The sequence below is a fragment of the Erigeron canadensis genome, chromosome 3, assembly GCF_010389155.1.
Source record: "Erigeron canadensis isolate Cc75 chromosome 3, C_canadensis_v1, whole genome shotgun sequence".
Classification (NCBI taxonomy): Eukaryota; Viridiplantae; Streptophyta; class Magnoliopsida; order Asterales; family Asteraceae; genus Erigeron; species Erigeron canadensis.
Window position 1 is genome coordinate 30706234 of NC_057763.1, and position 19360 is coordinate 30725593.

General features: G+C 31.4%; 2 protein-coding genes across 2 annotated transcripts; both read right to left on the bottom strand.

Annotated features, from left to right (window-relative positions):
• Positions 1-8682: 8682 nt before the first annotated feature.
• LOC122593961 (mitogen-activated protein kinase kinase kinase 18-like) lies at positions 8683-10096 on the bottom strand. The gene has a single exon (XM_043766437.1). It carries the CDS (start codon positions 9944-9946, stop codon positions 8840-8842), a length of 1107 nt encoding a protein of 368 aa, XP_043622372.1. The 5' UTR covers positions 9947-10096; the 3' UTR covers positions 8683-8839.
• Positions 10097-12621: 2525 nt separating this feature from the next.
• LOC122593715 (mitogen-activated protein kinase kinase kinase 18-like) lies at positions 12622-13940 on the bottom strand. The gene has a single exon (XM_043766162.1). It carries the CDS (start codon positions 13867-13869, stop codon positions 12748-12750), a length of 1122 nt encoding a protein of 373 aa, XP_043622097.1. The 5' UTR covers positions 13870-13940; the 3' UTR covers positions 12622-12747.
• Between the last annotated feature and the right edge of the window lie 5420 nt (positions 13941-19360).

Here is a 19360-nt window from a genome sequence, read left to right on the forward strand (position 1 = left end):
TGTATTGATTGGTTAATTCTTGAGGGGATTTATATATGGTTGGTATATATAGTGGTGTGTACGTGTATAAAAATATTTGTAGTTTTTATTGTTGAAAAGGTGTATAGGAGTTGTAGTTATTTGGTTGGTGTGAAGTGTATAGGTGGTAACTTTGTGAGTTGACGATTTCTTTAACAGGAGGATTTAAAAAAGTGGCAAAATATTGGTACGGATTAACGACTTATTGGGCAGGCCATGACGGCAGCTACGTGGCACGGACACTTGTCATCAAAGATACATATACTCGATCGTACATGTCTTTGTTTTATCATTGGAAATAGATAATACAATAATATCCCTAACTAGTGGGATTTTGTTTTATAATCTAGAGGCCAATGATAAGTAATGATATGTCAAATTGTCAAAATATCTTTTGAATAATATAATATTCCGTATTTGTATTAGTTTGTCTAATGGATCGATATGTATATAATAATAATAGAATAAAATAATGGTTTAGTTTGAAACAAGAAGACGATTTGAAGAGCAATTATGTATCAAAGAGAACTACATATGATCGGTATTTTCAACTTAAATAAACATGAAACAATATGTTGTAAGTTATACAGCTACAAATTAAAGAATTATGTACTTAATTAATTAATTAATGTGTAAAGGATACACTTTTATGGATGATAAACCTTTTTAATTATGTTTGTGACTCGAACCAACAATTACTTATGAGTCATCTAACGTATATATATTAGACATTGACATGACGAATAATAGACGTCTAATCTGATTTCATTATAGGTTAATGCCTTTAATCATATTACGAAGTTTATCATCCAAGGAGTTGTAAAATGATTGGATTTGAGAAGGATATATATTGTCTTGAAGACTTGAAAAATAAGAGTTTGAACTAACCGTGAAAATTTAGTGTTGGATCCCCTACTTTGTATTTGTGTTTGTTGACTTTGAAAATCAAAGAAGTTTTGGGGTTTATGTGGTAAAAGTAGGAGAGGGTTTGGGGTAATGGGTTGAACCACTAAAGTAGTTGGTATCAAATATTCCACTATTTGGTAGAATATCCTCTCAAACTTTGAGTAGTTTTGACACGTACTATGGTACAAAATGAAAGTCTAATTGGGAATGTAATCTTCCAATATTTTGGTTATGTTTGAAGTTAAACTAATTAGCAACTAATTAATAATCCGATCCTCTTATTGTTTGTTAGAGTAAATGACCTATAATTAAATCAGAAGGACATGGGGTTTTATAGATGCATCATATAAGACCTATACGGTATACATATGGAATTTATATATGAGCGTTAAATTATATGCTAATTGTTTGCGAGGCTATATTGCGAACACGTACGGTTACTACATGCGAACATATAATAAAAATGTTTATAAACCTTTTTAATTAAATATATGTACTCGTGGTATGTCTTTGGTTTTTTACATTCTTCTAGAAAAGGTTGGTTTGGTAACTTATGGATGAAATGTTGGGTGATATTGTTTGGTTAGTAGATTAGTGGTTGTAACTTCTAAATCAAGATTACAAATATAACGATCCTTTAAGCACTTTTACAATCTTAAGTTGCAGTTTATACACTCATGAAAAGATACTTAACTTAATTATTACTTTCTAAGTAAAACATATATTAGAAATATACACACGCAATAAACGAGGTGATGAATTCTCATTGCAAACTTCAATTTGTAGAAGTGGCAATGAGTGACGGTGGATGATGATTGGCTTGTCAACCGTCGGCTTAGATAGTAAAACACACAAATACAAATATATATATATATATATATATATATATATAGGGAAAAAGGAATATTAGGCTGTCCGACACCAAAGCTTAAGTGTGGAACCCCTCACATACTAATATTTTATTATTTCTTCTTTAATGAATAAATGCATGGGCCCTCATGATTTTTATAAATTAAAAAAACAATCTGTGAGTGTTCCACACCTAAGCTTAGATACCCGACAGCCTTATATTCCCATCCCCCATATATATAAGGGTACAATCAAATAAGAACAGTTTTAAAACAAGAACAGTGAGAACACTTAAAAAAATCATTTGATGCATTAAAAGTCCATAAACTAACATAGTGCATAACTAATTATCATTATTTAAGTGTATAACAACACATTGGCCTGTCAAAATCAAGAAAATCATGTTTTTTGTTTTGTGCATCCATCTTGGATGCATATTCTTCAAAATGATGCATCCACCAAAAAACATGATTTTTTCGATTTTGACGGATCAATGTGTTGTTAAACACTTAAATAATGATAATTAGTTATGCACTATGTTAGTTTTATGGACTTTTAATGCATCAAAATCATGTTTTTTAAGTGTTTTCACCGTTCTTATTTTAAAACTGTTCTCACCGGAGTGTTACCCTATATATATATATAATACATAGATGTGTAGGGTGTTATTCAAATTAATCTAGTTTTCAATCTAAATTTTGCCAAATCGATCTAATTCTTAATGATTATTAGCTATCGTTATAAGATATTTGATGAATTTAAATAATTTGTTTAAGGGTATCGCTAATAATAGCCCTATATGATGTTGTCAATAATTTACACATTATTGTGAATGTGAATAAAATATTATACTTTTAACATAAATTTTATAGATTGGCTTTTATACAAAAAGTAAATTTTTTTATACATATATACTAATGATAGCATCCAAAACTTTGTTTAATAATCTATATAAATTTTTATCTTTGTGCTCCTTAGCATCACTTCTACATATGTTTAAATAGTTACTCTATTAGGGGCAAGGATATAGTGTCATAAATTGACACTTTAGTAAATAATTTAACCAATAAGATCATGCCATGTGGACTTGAAAAAATTTACCAATTTTTACCAAGAAAAACCAAATTAAAGGGTGTAGTGAGTTATTGGTACAAATTGACAACTATATATCAATAATAGATAAGATAATTATAATAATATAAATATAATATAATATGTATACATACTCACACCCACCACACCACACCACTGGAGTTTGATTAAATTTATATCTCTCCGTCTATATCTGCCCACACACCGACAAATCTTCAACTCTGATCTATATGTATACTTCAACTCTAGATGTATATATATTCTTTCTTCGTCGGAAAGAATAAAAAGAGGAAGGATACCAAGGGAGTAATTGCCTATTTTCGCCAGAAAACGAAAGTGTCGTCGTAAAAAAAGGAAGGAACAAGAGGTATATATATGTGTGTGTGTATTATATATATATATATATATCGATTAGAAAAAAAAGAAGAATGGTCAAATCACTTTTTCCAACACACCCAATGTTCACATGCATCGGCTATTCTTGGCCGATTGAAGTTTGTTTCGGTCAAAAATTACCTAAGATAATTTTAGAGGATTTTAGACAACTCATGAACCAAAGATTTGTGAGTGGGGTTTGGTGTTCGGGGATCTTCAATTAAAAGGGAAGTTTTCTTAGCAATAACGACTAAAACTAAGAGTTTTAACTTAAAAGAGTTTTGAGAAACCCTTTGAGACATAAATACTTTGAGTGTCACACCCCACCTTAGGCGGAATCGTAGGATATGACGAAAAGATATAGCAATAGCACATGGACTTTATAATAGAGTCATACTAAATGAAATCCAAATAAATGTGATTTCCACAAGCGGAACGTCTAGGCAACACGCCTCAAATAGCAAAAGAAGTAACAAATTGCAAATAGTGTTCAATGTTTCAAATGCAATCTAGGAGTCCATGAAGGATCCCTTTATTAGTCTTCCTTAAAGTCCTTATGCTCAATCTTCTTAAGCATTATTATTACCTGAAAATGAATGCTCGAAAATATCAACATAATGTTGGTGAGTTCGTAGGTTTATAGGAATACAAATGAATTTGCTGTGCATGATAAATGAGGTTTGGACAATAGTGTAAATATAAACATGTAGCAGCCTGTATGCAATCCAAATACTGATCAATGCCATCATAGTTATCCAACAACACAATCCCCATCACTCCTGCCAACAACTCAATCACATCACTTGCCAACAACTCAATCACACACTGTAATACCAACAACTATCAGCTGGAGTATATAGTTGGTCGATAGATTTCAAATAGTCTTCAATAGATATCAACAGACATCTATTGCATCATAGAATCAACACAAACAAGCTAGCATACACATTTCATAATTACACGTATTTGTCCAAGAAAACAAACAAGTTTTGGCACAACTAGTAAAGAAATGAAAAGTGTTTTGAGCATCATTTTCCCCCAAATAAGTAAAATAAAAAGGGGTCACGAAACTCACCTCAATCAGCAAGCAGTTGTGCAAAGTCCAAAAGATCACTAGAATCTACACAACATATACATGTACAAGTTACAATTATGGACATGGTCAATAACCGTCCATTGTAACCCGCATTTGATGATATACATATATGGCTACTTTCAAAATATTCACAACTGATTTGTCATGTATTATTAAGTTACAAGTCACATAACTTAATATAGTGTATTTGTTTTAATGATATACCATTGGTTTCTACAAGTTCATATTCATTGAAATTTTTAGTAACTTTATCTATTTTTTATTAGGACGAAACGAAAAATTCAAGCTTTCAAATCTTAACCATTGTAACCTTAGAGTGCACTTACATGAATTTTTACTTAATTTATTTCGCACGTTAACTATTTTTAAAAATTCCATAATCACATACTAGTCAGAAAATTCACTGTTTGCGCGCAGAAAAGTTTTTATAAAAGTTAAGAGCCTTTGAAGCTTCAAAAAAATCCAAATTTTTTTCCTGTACACTCTTAACATCTTAAAAATGTTTCTGAAAAAAAATAATCTTCCAGTTCATAAAATCGACCAAGATATGACTATTTGAAGTCGACCTAAATCTGTTCGGAAAACTCAGCTTTGCGCAGTTTTGTTATAAAATTCGTTTGACAACCTTAAACTTCATATTTTTACACGAAACCAATTCCACCAGAAAGTAGATTTCCTGAATTTAATTTTAGACACCAAAAACGTGACTTAACCATCTTCCATGACCAAGATACGACCTTTCAAAGTTAACAAACCGAATTTGTCCAGATTCTGAAATAACTCAAATTTACTGTTTTAAAGACTACTACAAATAAATCTTTCCAACACCTATTTAAATCTGTTATTAAGATTTCCGTCTTCATAATTTGATTTCTTAGATTATATTAATTACTACACTAAAATTAATACGTAAACTTTTAAGACTAATGTGATCTATACTTTAAGCTCTTGATTTAACCATAAAAAGACATTCATTAGTTATTACAAATTTTGCCATAATATATATATTCATCAAATAGGCTACTTATAATAAAAGATCAATAAAGAAAAAGATATAGTTATATATGAAAAGAAAAGATAAATATATTACCTCAAGATTGATAATCACTCCTTAAATACCTTAGCAAAATAAAATAAAATATAATCTATAAGGATTTTAACCATAAATTATATATAAGATCTTTAAAAAAAAATAATGTAAATTAAATTTTAACTCACCAAAATCCAAGAATTCCTTAAGATAAATTGTTTTGACAATCAAGTGATGAATAAAATTTTAGTTTTTAGATGGTGTGTTTGCTCAATTGAATGGCAATAGGAGAATAATCTTGTGATTTGGTTTGTCCGTAAGTTTCAAGGAGTGCAAGAAAAGGTTTTTCTTATCTTGGTGTTAATTATGTAGTGTTTATCTACAATTAGGATTTATGGCTTTTTTTTTCTTTATTAACATAATATAAATTGAACTTGAATGGAATACCATGTCCCTTCGCGATCGACTAAGCTAGGAAGATTAGTCCAACTCAAATTCAAATTCTAGCTTTCTTGTTAGACACATATCACTTATTTGTTATAAATATAAGTACTTGAATTTACATATAGTTAGGATATATATCATTATTATTATGATGAACTAAAAATTCAAATGGGATGGGATAAATCCTGTAGCTGTAAATTCCATTTCACAAGGTTGGAATGATGTACTTTGGTATTTGATATAAACTTTATTTGAACTTTCTAGTTGTTTTATAAGTTAACATTATAAAACTATTATCTTACATTGATGGTTATAGATTTTAACTCATTACTATAATGTATAGAGATTTACCAATGTTTAGAAATGAATATGACATGTAACTATATGTCTAGATATCAATGGAAATAACTATAACCGTCTATGTTTAGAAAATTGAGTGACTAAATCATAAACTATTGGAATTCAAGTAATAAGAGTCACATATTAGAATGATTACAACATCTCTACGCTTGTTATACTATGTAGGCACATTGACTTGCCAAGAAATTTGAAATGTAAGCTAGAGACTATAATAAATTACCAGTTTTTGTGACGGATGTCACATTGAGTAACTAAGAAAACTATTGAAGATAAAATAGAGTATTGCGAATTAACACTAGGATCTTAGAGAAATATAGAAAAGTATAACGACACCAGAATTTTGTTGACGAGGAAAAACCTTGATCCAGTTAAGTGATCTCAGGTAGAAAAAACTTCCTGCTGTTCTATTATTATTACTCTTGTTTGTGAATAGTTACAATGAAATGAATGAATGAACGAACGAATAAGAAGCTAATAATAGCTAAACAAATGATTTGTTGTTGTCGAGTGAATGAATGCTTGTATGATGATTGCTTATGTGTGTAATGTATGCGATCGAAACGATGTCTTCCTTTCTGAACGAGATCTTCTTTTATTTATAGAGTTAGAAGTTGAACCATATCTCCGAAATATTTGAGATCTTCCTAGACTTGCTCTTTACGCTGAAGAAATGGCATAGATGACCGTTGAGTGTTATTCTTCACATGGTAAATCTGTTATCAATCCAGATTCTTGTGGATGAAGTGGTAAACTATCCATTGAAACACGTTTTCTTCATGTGACACGCTTTGACTTCGATCCTGCATATAATATCTACTATACTAGACATATATTCGTTAGTAAAATCATGGATCATGAGGATATCAAGATCCTTTCATATCATGATAATAACATAACATAGTCTAAACTAATAACCGGATTTAAGAATCCCTTAAGACCATAGGCGGAACTACATGGAGTCTAGTGATAGCCTGGGCTACGGGTCCGCTAGATCCATGTAGTGTATTTTTTTTTAAAAACGATGTATTATTTATTAGTGTTACGGGTCAAATAAATATGAGATACCCGTCAATGTAACTAATTCTAAAATTTTGAAAGATTATCCTAATAATAAAACTTATGAAGACATACTTATGCAATTAAATGATAAATCGAAACTACCAAAGTGCCAAAAATTTTTGAAAATCATTAAAAGTAGCCAAAATTTTTTAAAAATCGTAACAATATATTTAGTCGGTATCGTTATTTTACGTCGATAAGGTTAGCTATAAAAAAATTTGTGCTACCCGTTCCTCTCAATCCTGGGTCCGCCATTGTTGGCGCCGAGATGCCAACAAGGATTCGGGGTTTGGATCGAGCCTGCATACCCTGTGCTCTAAGTACCATGTGCTCTAAGTACCATGTACGCAGTACACTTGTAAAACAATAGATATAGATTTAGATGTGTTATCTTTTGCCAGCTGTATTAATTTATCTACACGTAGGTATGTTGCAATAGTACAAAGCTACAAATGCAATATCAGTGCACCTTCCGACCCTACCCAAAATTTCCAGTAAACTTTATAATGTCCAAAAACGTGTTGCGTAGTGAAATTAAAATAGTTCCAAGTATCATTTGTTTGATATGGTATCCATACAACGAATATAAACTACGTGTTAACCATATTTTTTAAAGTTATGGTTTACTAATGGGCACACTTGGCATACTTATTAAGGTGTCCGTAAGATTGTAAAAAATACCCCTACATAACTCAAAAGCCAATTTTCAACAGATATTCTTTCACAACCCTCACACAATATTAAAGATAAAAGCTCTTTAAATTAGATTCAATTTTAAAGATGAAACTAGAACAAATTTAACCTTAGAATTTAAATAAATGGTTGATAATTGCCTAAATTTATCTCTAATGTTAGTATCTTTTTATTAAGTTAAATTAAAAGAAAAAAAAAAAAAAAGAAAGATAGATAAAACTCAAAGAAAATAATGGATTCTTTTAATTAAATAATCTAAAAATTTTCCACATCATAAGATGATAAACAAATGACCAAATGAATGGATAAAATTAAAAAATAGAATTAGTTAAATCCACATGTCATAACCTTATGATTTCATGAATGTTTTTAAACTAATTTTTTAAAGGATAAATCAATTTTTTTTTAAAGGTAAATTTCATTAGAAACTTTGTGTCGTGATTCGACAACGAGAGTTCTAGAATATTATACGTTGTCTTAACTGGGTCCGCGCTAGAGAGCTCTCTCGAAGTAGAAATGTATATTTCAAATACCGGATGGCCGGGAAAACCCCATACTAATCCGGCCGAAGGCATGATGATTAATAGGGGAAAACCCGCCCCCTTAGACTTGAACGTATACCAAACCAAACCATAATAAAAAGACTTAATTCATATTTCCTTTTCAAGGATTAAACACAAGACCTCAAACATGAGGTATGGCCTTACAATTATTGAGTTAAAACTCAAGTACAAGGATATATCATTTTTGAAAACTAAAATGGTCAAAAGCTCAAAATATGGTATTTTATCAATATTCATATGTACCAATATGTACAAAATAAATTGTATGCTTGTTTCACAACTATTGGTCTAAAACTAACTTTGTTAGTATCTAAATAATTAATTATTTACAACTCATCATAATTTTCAGCTCCACTAATGAAGGTGCAAATCCACCTCCATCTCATGATCACCTACCACATCTATCACCTGATCCACTTTTCTGATTGTGATCCATTCATTTTCGTCTTTTTCATATGCCCATTTTGGCATCATCATCCTCCCTGAATTGTTAGCCAAGTTTTTTATTCTTTGTCTCAATATGTTTGTTGCACATATAGATTCTGAAAAATGAGTACTCAGTACTAATGATGATGATGATGATGATGGTTCATCCATTGAATCCCAAACATCTTGATCAAGTATACTTGTTGGTGAACTTGTAACAAATTTCTCGCAACTGATTTGGTTTGAACTTTCGTCGAATTTTGGTTGTATATACGGATGATTTATAAGTTGTTTCGCTGTCCACCTTTGTTTTGGATCACGAACCAAACACTTGGTTAGAAAATCCCTTGCTTGATCACACAATTCATTTGGGATATCCGGAATTTCATTAGAAAATGCAATTTTGTAAAGAAGTGATACCGGGTCATTATTAACATTAGCCCATAGTAAATCACCAGTCATCATTTCAAGAATTGTGCATCCAAGTGCCCATATATCTGCCGGAAAACCTTGTTCTTCGCCTCTTGCAACTTCAGGGGCCATGAACATTGGAGTACCACGAATTTGGGCTACCTCAGTGGCCCATTTAGCAGAACCCAAATCTCCAATTTTTATAACACCATTATGATCAACTAAAATATTTGCACCTTTAATATCACAATGTACTACGCCACACGAATGAATGTACTCTAGCCCTTTGACAATTTGTCTTGTGTAGCTTGCAATTTCCAAACTATTGAAACCACCACAATTTCGGGCCTTTAACAAATCGATAATCGAACCACACGCCATGTAATCCATAAATAGATTGTACATCAACTTGTTATTATTATCTTCTCTAGTGGTGTCACACCCTTTGTAGCTCACAATAAAAGGACTTTTCAAGATTGACAAAAAATGTTGCTCCTTCTTCAAATTCTCCGACTGCGAATAATCAACTGATTTGACTGCGAAAGTATCACCAGAGGTGGAGGTAGCGGCAAAGACGGTGGCGTAGGAACCGCGGCCAAGAAAAGGGCCTTTAGCCCACTTCATATTGGTTTATGTTTTATGGAAAGAAATAGAAAAAAGTTGAGGGGTAAAAGAACTACTACTGTTGTATTGGTTAAGTTGGTTATTGAGATTTGAAGAGCTTTGATAGTTTATGTATATATAGTGGCGTGTGTCTATGTATATATGTGGATGTGTGTGAAAAACGAGTTGTCTAGTTATTTGGTTGGTTGGGTGTGAAGTTTATAGGTGGCATCTCTTTCTCCATTTAGAGTTGGTGATTTCCTTAACGAAAAATTGACAACGTGGCTAAATATTAGTAGTAGGCCGTGACAGCATTTTAGGCATGGCCATGACGTACGGAAACTAAGTGGCATGGACACTTGTCACTAACATTTGTGTGTTAGAATAGGAAATAATGATATAGATACAACTTACTTGTGGGATTTTATTACATACGATTTGGGGAAGTAAACATCACAAAATTTTAATTGTTTGGAACCGTGTACATGTGGATGATGAGAATTAAGGCGCATTTGTGATTTGATGCAGATAATGTTTAATCATTTTTTTGACAGTTTATGCAAGATTATTTTTACTCACAGGATCTAGAAAGTACTATATGTAGTTACGCAATTGATGATGGAATGAAGTCAAAGGCTTTATGATTTTGTTTACCTTTTTAACAAGTATAGCATCTTCGTTACCTTTTCGATAATTCACCGGTTTTAATTTCCACCTCATCTTTCTATATATACACACATCTCAAAGTATAAGAACTTATCCAAAGGGTATAAACAGTAGTGGTGAAACTATATGGTGACCAAGATGGTCTTCATAACCCCATAATGTTTAAAAATCTATATATATCTAGTATGTTATTTTTATGTATATATTATTTTTAAAAGTAATTGGCAGCATATACTTGTGTAATTTTAAATTTTAAAACTTGTAAGTATCATACAAATTATTCGGCGTCCCCGCAAGAAAATTGTTCCACTATATAGAAGGTTGTAAAATCAAAAAAATTGAATAAACGATATAATTGGACAAGTTATCTTTCAATAGTCTATATATGATGTCATTTTGAGAGGTAATTATAGGATAAGGATATGTAAATATTAAAAGATAAACTTTGAAACTAAACTCAAAATTATGGGTTGGATACCTTCCTTTGTATTTATGTTTGTTGACTTTGAAAACAAAACAACGTGACAATTATGCGGTAAGGTAGAAGAAGGTTGGAGGTAAATTGGGTTGAACTACTAAAGCAGGTGTACTTGATATCAATCATTCCACTTTTTGGTAGAATTTCCTCTCACACCTTGAGTTATAACTTGTCTAAAAACAAAGTCTTAGTCATGTACTTGCTAACTTGGCCTATTCATTGGCCATTGTTAAAGTTAAAATAAATATGATTAGTCCATTATGCTTTTGCATTTATAACTAGATGTGCTATAGTTATTTTCCTTCCTAATTCAACAGCAAACTATACAGATTCTTTTAAAGCCTACGAGCTTATTGTTCGTTAAAGTGGACTACTCTGAATCAATACAATGCACATGTCCACATGGGTTTATAAAAGCTTGTGATATGACCTTGTGTCAAGATATATATAAGTTTTTTTCTTACATATGAAACTCATGTGAGTGTGAAGCTACAATACATATAAAAATTGGCAACGACTACAATATATACGGTGGCTTCTTTTCACACATACATTTTTGGGACCGCCTAATAAATAGTTTGTGAGGCTAAATTGTGAACAACGAGGCTACGTGCAACACTAATAAAATGTGGTAAAGGTTTTTATATTCAACACGTGTTCATGGGTTCTGGTCTTATTACATCACCAAATACGAAATATAGCTTCTAGAAAAGGTTGTTTATTGCTGATCGATGACTTGCGGATAAAGTGAAGTGTTGAGTGCTATTGTTAATTTGGTGATTAAGTAGATTGGTGGTTGTAACTTCTAAATCAAGATTATCTGTTCATAACGGTCCCCTAAACATTACGATGTTAGAAAACGCTAGTCTTATTTTGCGCTCAAAGGAATTATTACATCATGTAAGCTCGACTACGTGCTATATAGTTATACTTTCAATATAAATGATGATGACTCTTAAACTACCTACCTGAATATATAATCCTAAATTACCACAAGTCAGAAATTGAACTCGGCCTGTAATTCATTCTAATAATTAAATAAGAGCATTTTCTCATTTATCACGTCTCTGTATTTTGTTCCAGTTATCTAAATCATTATATAGTATAACCAAAGATATATAAGTTTTAGCTAAAATAAATTAAGTATTAAAGTAAAATAAATAAAATAATATGTTTTTTTTTCCAATGAAAATCAACGTGCATCATGAAAATCATCATGCATCAATTGCTTCGTGAATCTTCGTGCATCAATTTAACCATGATCTAATGGTTAAAATCTTGTCATTTTTGTTTTACTTTAATACTTGTTTTACAATACCAAACTCAAAGATATATATTGTTTAATTATTTATTTTTAGGTAGTATCTAATATAATATTAATACATCTTGACATTAACTTTTAGTAAAGTTTAGTTTATCTACATAGTGGTGCATGTACAACAGTTTAGTTTAATCGTAACAATAGGTGGAAAAAAAATAGTATATTAAGTAGTTAAATACATTGGAGATCGATGTCGGTAAAATAAAACAAAATTGATGTACATGTGACAAATGTTGTCTCAATTAATAACTCTTGAAAATTTTACACGGATCACAAAACTGTTAAAAGTCAAAAAATTGTTGTTTCGAAGATATGGTAAAAAGATATATGTACTTGTTTCACATACAACTATCGTTATTATCTAAAAAATAAACTGCTTATTCTACAAGTACAAGTCATGATGTTCGAATCACAGCCACATATGGTGCAAAAAACACCCCCACTATTTGTTTTCCTGTCAACATCTTCATTCAATCTGATTGTGATCCATTCATTTTCCCCCTTTTCACATTCCCACTTTGGCTTCATCTCATACTTGCCCGCTAAATGTTTCATTCTTTGCCTTACTGATTTTAAAGAACACGTAGATTCAGAAAATTCGGTACTCGCCAATGATGCATCCATTGAATCCCAAATATCTTGATCAAGTACGCTTGTTGGTGAGCTTGTGACGAATTTATCACAATTGATTTGGTTTGAAATGTCATCAAATTGTTGAATATACGGGTGGTTTAGAAGTTGTTTCGCGGTCCATCTTTGTCTTGGATCACGAACCAAACACTTGCTTAGAAAGTCCTTTGCTTGATCACACAACTCATTTGGGATTTTCGGGATTTCATTTGAAAATGCAATTTTGTAAAGAAGTGATACCGGGTCATTAACATTAGCCCATGGTGAATCACCTGTCATCATTTCGATTATTGTGCATCCAAGTGCCCATATATCTGCTGGAAAGCCTTGTTCCTGGCCCCTTGCAACTTCGGGGGCCATGAACATTGGGGTCCCATGAAATTTGGACCCCTCATTGGCCCATTTAGCACAACCCAAATCGCCAATTTTAGCAATATTTCCATCTACCATAATATTGCGACCTTTAATATCGCAATGCACTATGCCGCAAGAATGAATGTAATTTAACCCTTCAACTATCTGTCTTGTGTAGCTTGCAATTTCCAAATTGCTTAAACCATCACCATTTCGGGCACTTAATAAATCGATAATCGAACCACACGACATGTATTCTATAAACATATTGTACATCATCATCTTGTTGTTGCCTTCTCTAGTAATGTCACACCCTTTGTAGCTCACAACATAAGGACTTTTCAAGATTGACAAAAAATGTTGTTCCCTTTTCAAACTCTCTGATTGTGATAACTCAACTGATTTGACCGCGAAAATATCGCCGGATGTTGAGGTTGCGGCAGAGACGGTGGCAGAGGAACCACGGCCTAGAATATGGCTTCTAGTCCACTCCATGTTGATTTTATTTTCTTGACAGAATAAAGAAGAAAGAGTGTTGTTTGAATAATTGTTGTATATTGTTTGGACATATTTTTGAGGGGTTTGATGATTTATATATATATATATATATAGTGGCGTGTCAGCGTGTGTCAAATGTCAAATATGTGGATGTGTGTGTAAAATGAGTATTGTACTTTGTAATTTTCTTGTTGAAAAGGTGTATAAAGTTGTAGTTATTTGGTTGGATGTGAAGTCTATAGGTGGCATCTCTTTTCTCTTTCTAGAGTTGACGATAGCTTTAACGGAAGTTTGACAACGTGGCAAAAACATTGGTACGGAGTGACAACTTTTTGGGCAGGCCAAGACGGCAACTACGTGGCATGGACACTTGTCACTAGTATTTCTGTATACATTTGGATATTATGTGGAAGTAAATTAAACATCGAATGACTGTTTTTTTCAGTGATACAAAAAGCGTTGTTATAACTAGTATTTAAATAAGATATACGAGTAGTTAACTAGTAATTGTGGATTAAATAAAAAAAAAAGTTGGGGTGGGGGTGGGTGGATGTTTTAAGGTTTTTGGGTTTCATTCCAGACATACAGACATGATTCGAGCTTCAGATATTGCCCAATTGTATATAATCGTGGTATTTAAAATGCTAACTACTAACTAACAACTCACTGTTTAAAAAAAATAAAATAAAAGTAACAATAATATTAATGTAAAGAGCTCAATAATACAATAAACAATGAAATTTTAAGCTGATATTATAAATATATGAATCATTACTCTGTTTATAAGTTTATATATGTATGCTATGTAAGTACATACTTCATGTTTTTGGAGTCTTATGTTAATATATATTTTCAACAAGTAAACATAATGAATACTTAATTATATGTCATCGATATCTTATACGGAGTATATGTATATTAACGTAAATCTAGTTGCATCACGCAAACTTTGAAAGGAATTGTTGAAAAAGGAAAGATGGAGTAAGGCATTTTTCAATAGTATATGTGATTGTGTTTCGCAAAAGAAAAATGTTATATGATGTGGTCTTGTAGGGTCATTTGATAAGAAGAATAAGTAAAACTTGAAAGCAAGAGTTTGAAACCAAACTCAAATTTAGGATTGGATACCTTCTTTTGTATCTGTATTTGTGTTTGTTGGCTTTGAAAATCAAAGAATTTGGGGAGTTTGTGTGGTAAGGTAGGAGAAGGTTGGGAGTAAATAGGTTGAACCACTAAAGTGGTTATTATCAAGTATTCCACTTTTTGGTAGAATATCCTCTCAATCTTTCAAGTAATTTGACATATACTTTTGTCCAAAGATAAAGTCTCGAGGCATATACTCTCTTCCAATTCATGGGTTATGTTTTAAGTCAAGATAAATATCTAGCTTTATTCCAATAAGTTTTGTCCATACATATCACACGTGTGCCACAAAATATTAATTTTTCTAATTAGAGTTCGATGGAAATCTTAATTGTACATATGGAACTATGGAATTGAAGTCATGTTAGTGATATGCTACTCTAAGACCACTGCCAATGGTCTCTTCGGTTTCAACGGAGGAGCTCGTCGGCTTTGTAAATGTTGGCATGGGGTTGTCAAAGAGGCTCATCCCTCGGGAAGTCTAGATAACTGAAGAGGAAGAGACGAGGGGTGTGAGTCTATGTGTAGGAAAAGTATCATACATGTGTATGGAGTACACATATACTGGGAGTGGTCTATTGCTGACATGACGCGGATGTGACAAAACTGTGAGAGAAAATGAATCCGATACATACTACTGGGAGTGGTCTATTTAAACTTGTTTCCGAGCTTAAATTGTATCAACTATACGTGACGATGACTATGATAACGGCTTTTATATTTAAAATGTGAGGTGTGGTGTGATGGTTTTATTGCATCACTCAACATCATATATATCTTCTAGAAATTAAAAGGGTTGGTTTTCGTGGCTTGAGAATAAAGCATTGGGTGATATGATTTGGTTAGTATAGTAGATTGGTGGTTATGACTTCTAAATCAAGATTATATGTAAATAATAACGGTTCCCTAAGCATTACAAGGATGGGAAATAATCGTAACAGAGTCTAACTTATAATCATTCTATTGTATTAACAGGGTATATATAATATATTGAACAATAATTGAATATGACTAGATAAAGAACACTACTAGTTCCAGTGTTTTGTCCGGTTTCAGTTTCTAGATATACTTTTGTTTGGCACAAACGCTTGGAGTTGAGGCTGTAGTTAAGGACTTGGGGCTGGACTGCTGGAGCTTGACGTTGGGGTTAGGGGATGGGGCTTTTTTTCAACTCTTTTCCTATAAGCTTTTATTATAAAGACTTTTTGGGGCTTTTAGGAGTTTTTCGGGGTTGGGGCTTTTGATTTCTTATGTATTGTCAAACAGGGCTATATTTTTCAAATGAGCTTATTTTTAAAAGCTAATGGCTTTTAAGCCATTAAAAACCCCTAAAAAGCTCTTGCCAAACAGTATATGCGTACTAACATTTACAATAGCCTGTTTTCGGTTTCAGTCTTGGTACAACATGACAACAAAATACCATTATTTATGTTTTGCATCATGCGAGATTTCTACTTAATTATTATATTTTATCAATCAGTGAGTTGCGGAGTAATTAGGGGTGAACAAAAGCCGAACCGAAAAACAAAAAAACTGACAAAATCGAACCGGAACCGAAAACCGAACGAAACCCGTTGGTTTCATTTTCATTTTCTAAAAATCAAACGAATAGGTTCGGGTTCTGGTTTTCTAAAACCGACAAACCGAACCTAACAAAAACTGAATCCAATGGTTTTGGTTTTCTAATACCGAATGTATCGGTTCGGGTTTCGGTCTTACTATGGTATACTATAGTAAAATTATCAAATTTATTTCAAAAAGAAAAAAGTTATAGTAGTGTTTATTGAATATAATTTGTGAGTTTGAATTAGGGTGTTATAGTTTGGTACTAATGTAAGTATTAAAATGCATACATTAATTAAATGATGGTCTACTAACTTCCAATTAAAGCAAAAGTCAAATCAACTATGCTAATACACTTGGTTGAGAACCATGCCACACTTCCCATACGTTGATTATAGATGTTACAATATGTAATATTTGAGTTGTTTAACCTTACATTTATACGTCTCATTTTTTTTTTTATTATACTTATGCAAACAAATAGTGTTTGATCATTCAAAAATCAATAGCAAGTTGAGGATTATATGCAACAGGTATTTTATATGGAAAATGATTAATATTTCTAAAGATCTTTCTAAAAATCTTCTTAAAAACTTCAAAACTGTCATATGAATTCTATTAATTCTCTTACTAAAATTCATCTTTTGATCATGTCACATGTCATGATTTTGTAATTAGGATGATTAATCGTTTCCCAATTTATATTCAGGTTCAAGAAGCGTTTAAGGTTTCCAAACTCTTTCTATGACTACACCGAGATTTTTATCCGAGAAGCTTCAAATCTACTTAGAATGTTAGAGGAAATATATAGATCGAGGAGGCTTTTTTTTTTTTCAATCAGATCATTTGTATTATTGTATTGCAATTTTCCGTGTTAAGCCCAATGAATTTATTGAATGTAAATGAAATTTTATGGTCATCGAGAGAAGAAAACTTAATAAGTCATTATTGAACATTTTATATGAGACAAAGATGGTATATAACTATAATAATTTTTAATCAAAAACTTTATATATAAAGTCATGTTAGTATGAATTCAAAGCAGGATAACATAACTTGTATTCTTCAAAATGCTTTTAACCCTTAAAAAAGGGAAGGGAAATGCTAAATACAGCCCTAAGGGGCTGTATTTAACGTGCATAAAAAATTTTGTACCTTCCATATTAAAAGTTCGTCCAATGATTTTCATGGTAAATAAACAAACAATTTATGCATTTTAAACACAGCCTTAAGGGTTGTATTTAACAAACTCCAAAAGAGAAATACACGATGGAGAAATAAGACACGTAGTGTTGGTAGTTTGGGTAAGTGAGGTGGGAGTTAGGGACAATCATAACAAGTTTACAACCACGTTTTTTAATACTAGATCATTATAAACGTGTACTTCTTGGTCACTTGTCATTATTATATTGTAATTTTCTGTTGGAGTAAATGCAATATTTATGTACCTAGCTAGCTTTCTTCTCAATCTTTTTGATTTTTATACTTTGTGTTCAAGAAACGTGATCCATGACTTTTATGAGCTAATCGAACTTTGGAAATTTATATATGAGAAAAAAAGTTTGATGATTGAGTGAAAGAAATTGTCACATACCCAGATTAAGAGTGTGTTTATTTTTAATTCTTTTAGTGTTTGTCATTTTAACGTATGTGTCTAGATATACATTTTTTGTTTAGATGATTAACCAGTATTATTGTTTATTTATATATATGTTGAATAATCCATTAGTAAAAAATTATTGAAAATCGGTAACTTAATTGATAAAACAGTATGTCTATAACCTTTTGTCAAATTTACCAAGTTTAGCTCATAACAAACACGCTTGTGATGAGTTATTGTATTAAGACATTTATACATTAAAGTTAATTAAGTACTAAACAAACACCAACTGAAGTTAAATATATCTGAAAACATGAGCAGTTCTAATTAGCTCATGGAATTAAATCATCGTTTTGAAGTCAAATGTAGAAGTTAAATAAAAGTTGTTATGTTTGCAAATTTGTTAAAAAGTACTCCGTCCCATATTAAATGTCCAATTTTGACTTGTTAAGTCTTCTGTTTGCAACTTTGACTATAAATATCTTTTTTGTGTTATATAATAGCTGACGAAAGTTATATCAATGAAAAGTACATTGAAAAATTAATCCGTCCATATATTTTATATGAAGTGTTATATAACATAGACAAATATTTTTACGATCAAAGTTTAAAACAGAAGACTTAACAAGTCAAAATTGGACATTTAATATGGGACGGTGGGAGTAATTAACGTTGAATAGATCAAGATATAACACGCATTAAACTTTAAAAGTAACTAACGTTGAATAGATTAACTAGATCAAACAATGTCTTTTTACATTATATTAAATTATACAATATGATATGTATTTATAGTCCGATGGAAAACTAAAAAAACTTACAAACATCGGTACGTAAATAGTAATTGGATAATAAGGATATCAAGAAGAGTGAAATGTTATAAATTTTTGCTCTCCAAATTTTGTTATACGCTTGACAGTATGATGTTTCATGGGTATTATACGCTTATATCAGTATTTGTTTCATATATAGTAAATATTATATTCTATGTAAACAATAAAAAATTATTTGATAGAAAATTTTCATTGGTGAACCAAAAAAGGGAGTGCAATCACTATGGATAATTGCAAAATATTTAAAGGGACTTTATTTTCAATGAAGTAAAGAATGGTTAAAGGTGATTGGAATAAGATCTTCAACAGGAAGTATATGGCTGACTTTCTTTTGGTTCAAGCAAGTACT

Excerpts from the sequence above, each read along its gene's own strand:
- LOC122593961 (XM_043766437.1), bottom strand. The coding sequence starts at position 9,946 with ATGAAGTGGGCTAAAGGCCCTTTTCTTGGCCGCGGTTCCTACGCCACC.
- LOC122593715 (XM_043766162.1), bottom strand. The coding sequence starts at position 13,869 with ATGGAGTGGACTAGAAGCCATATTCTAGGCCGTGGTTCCTCTGCCACC.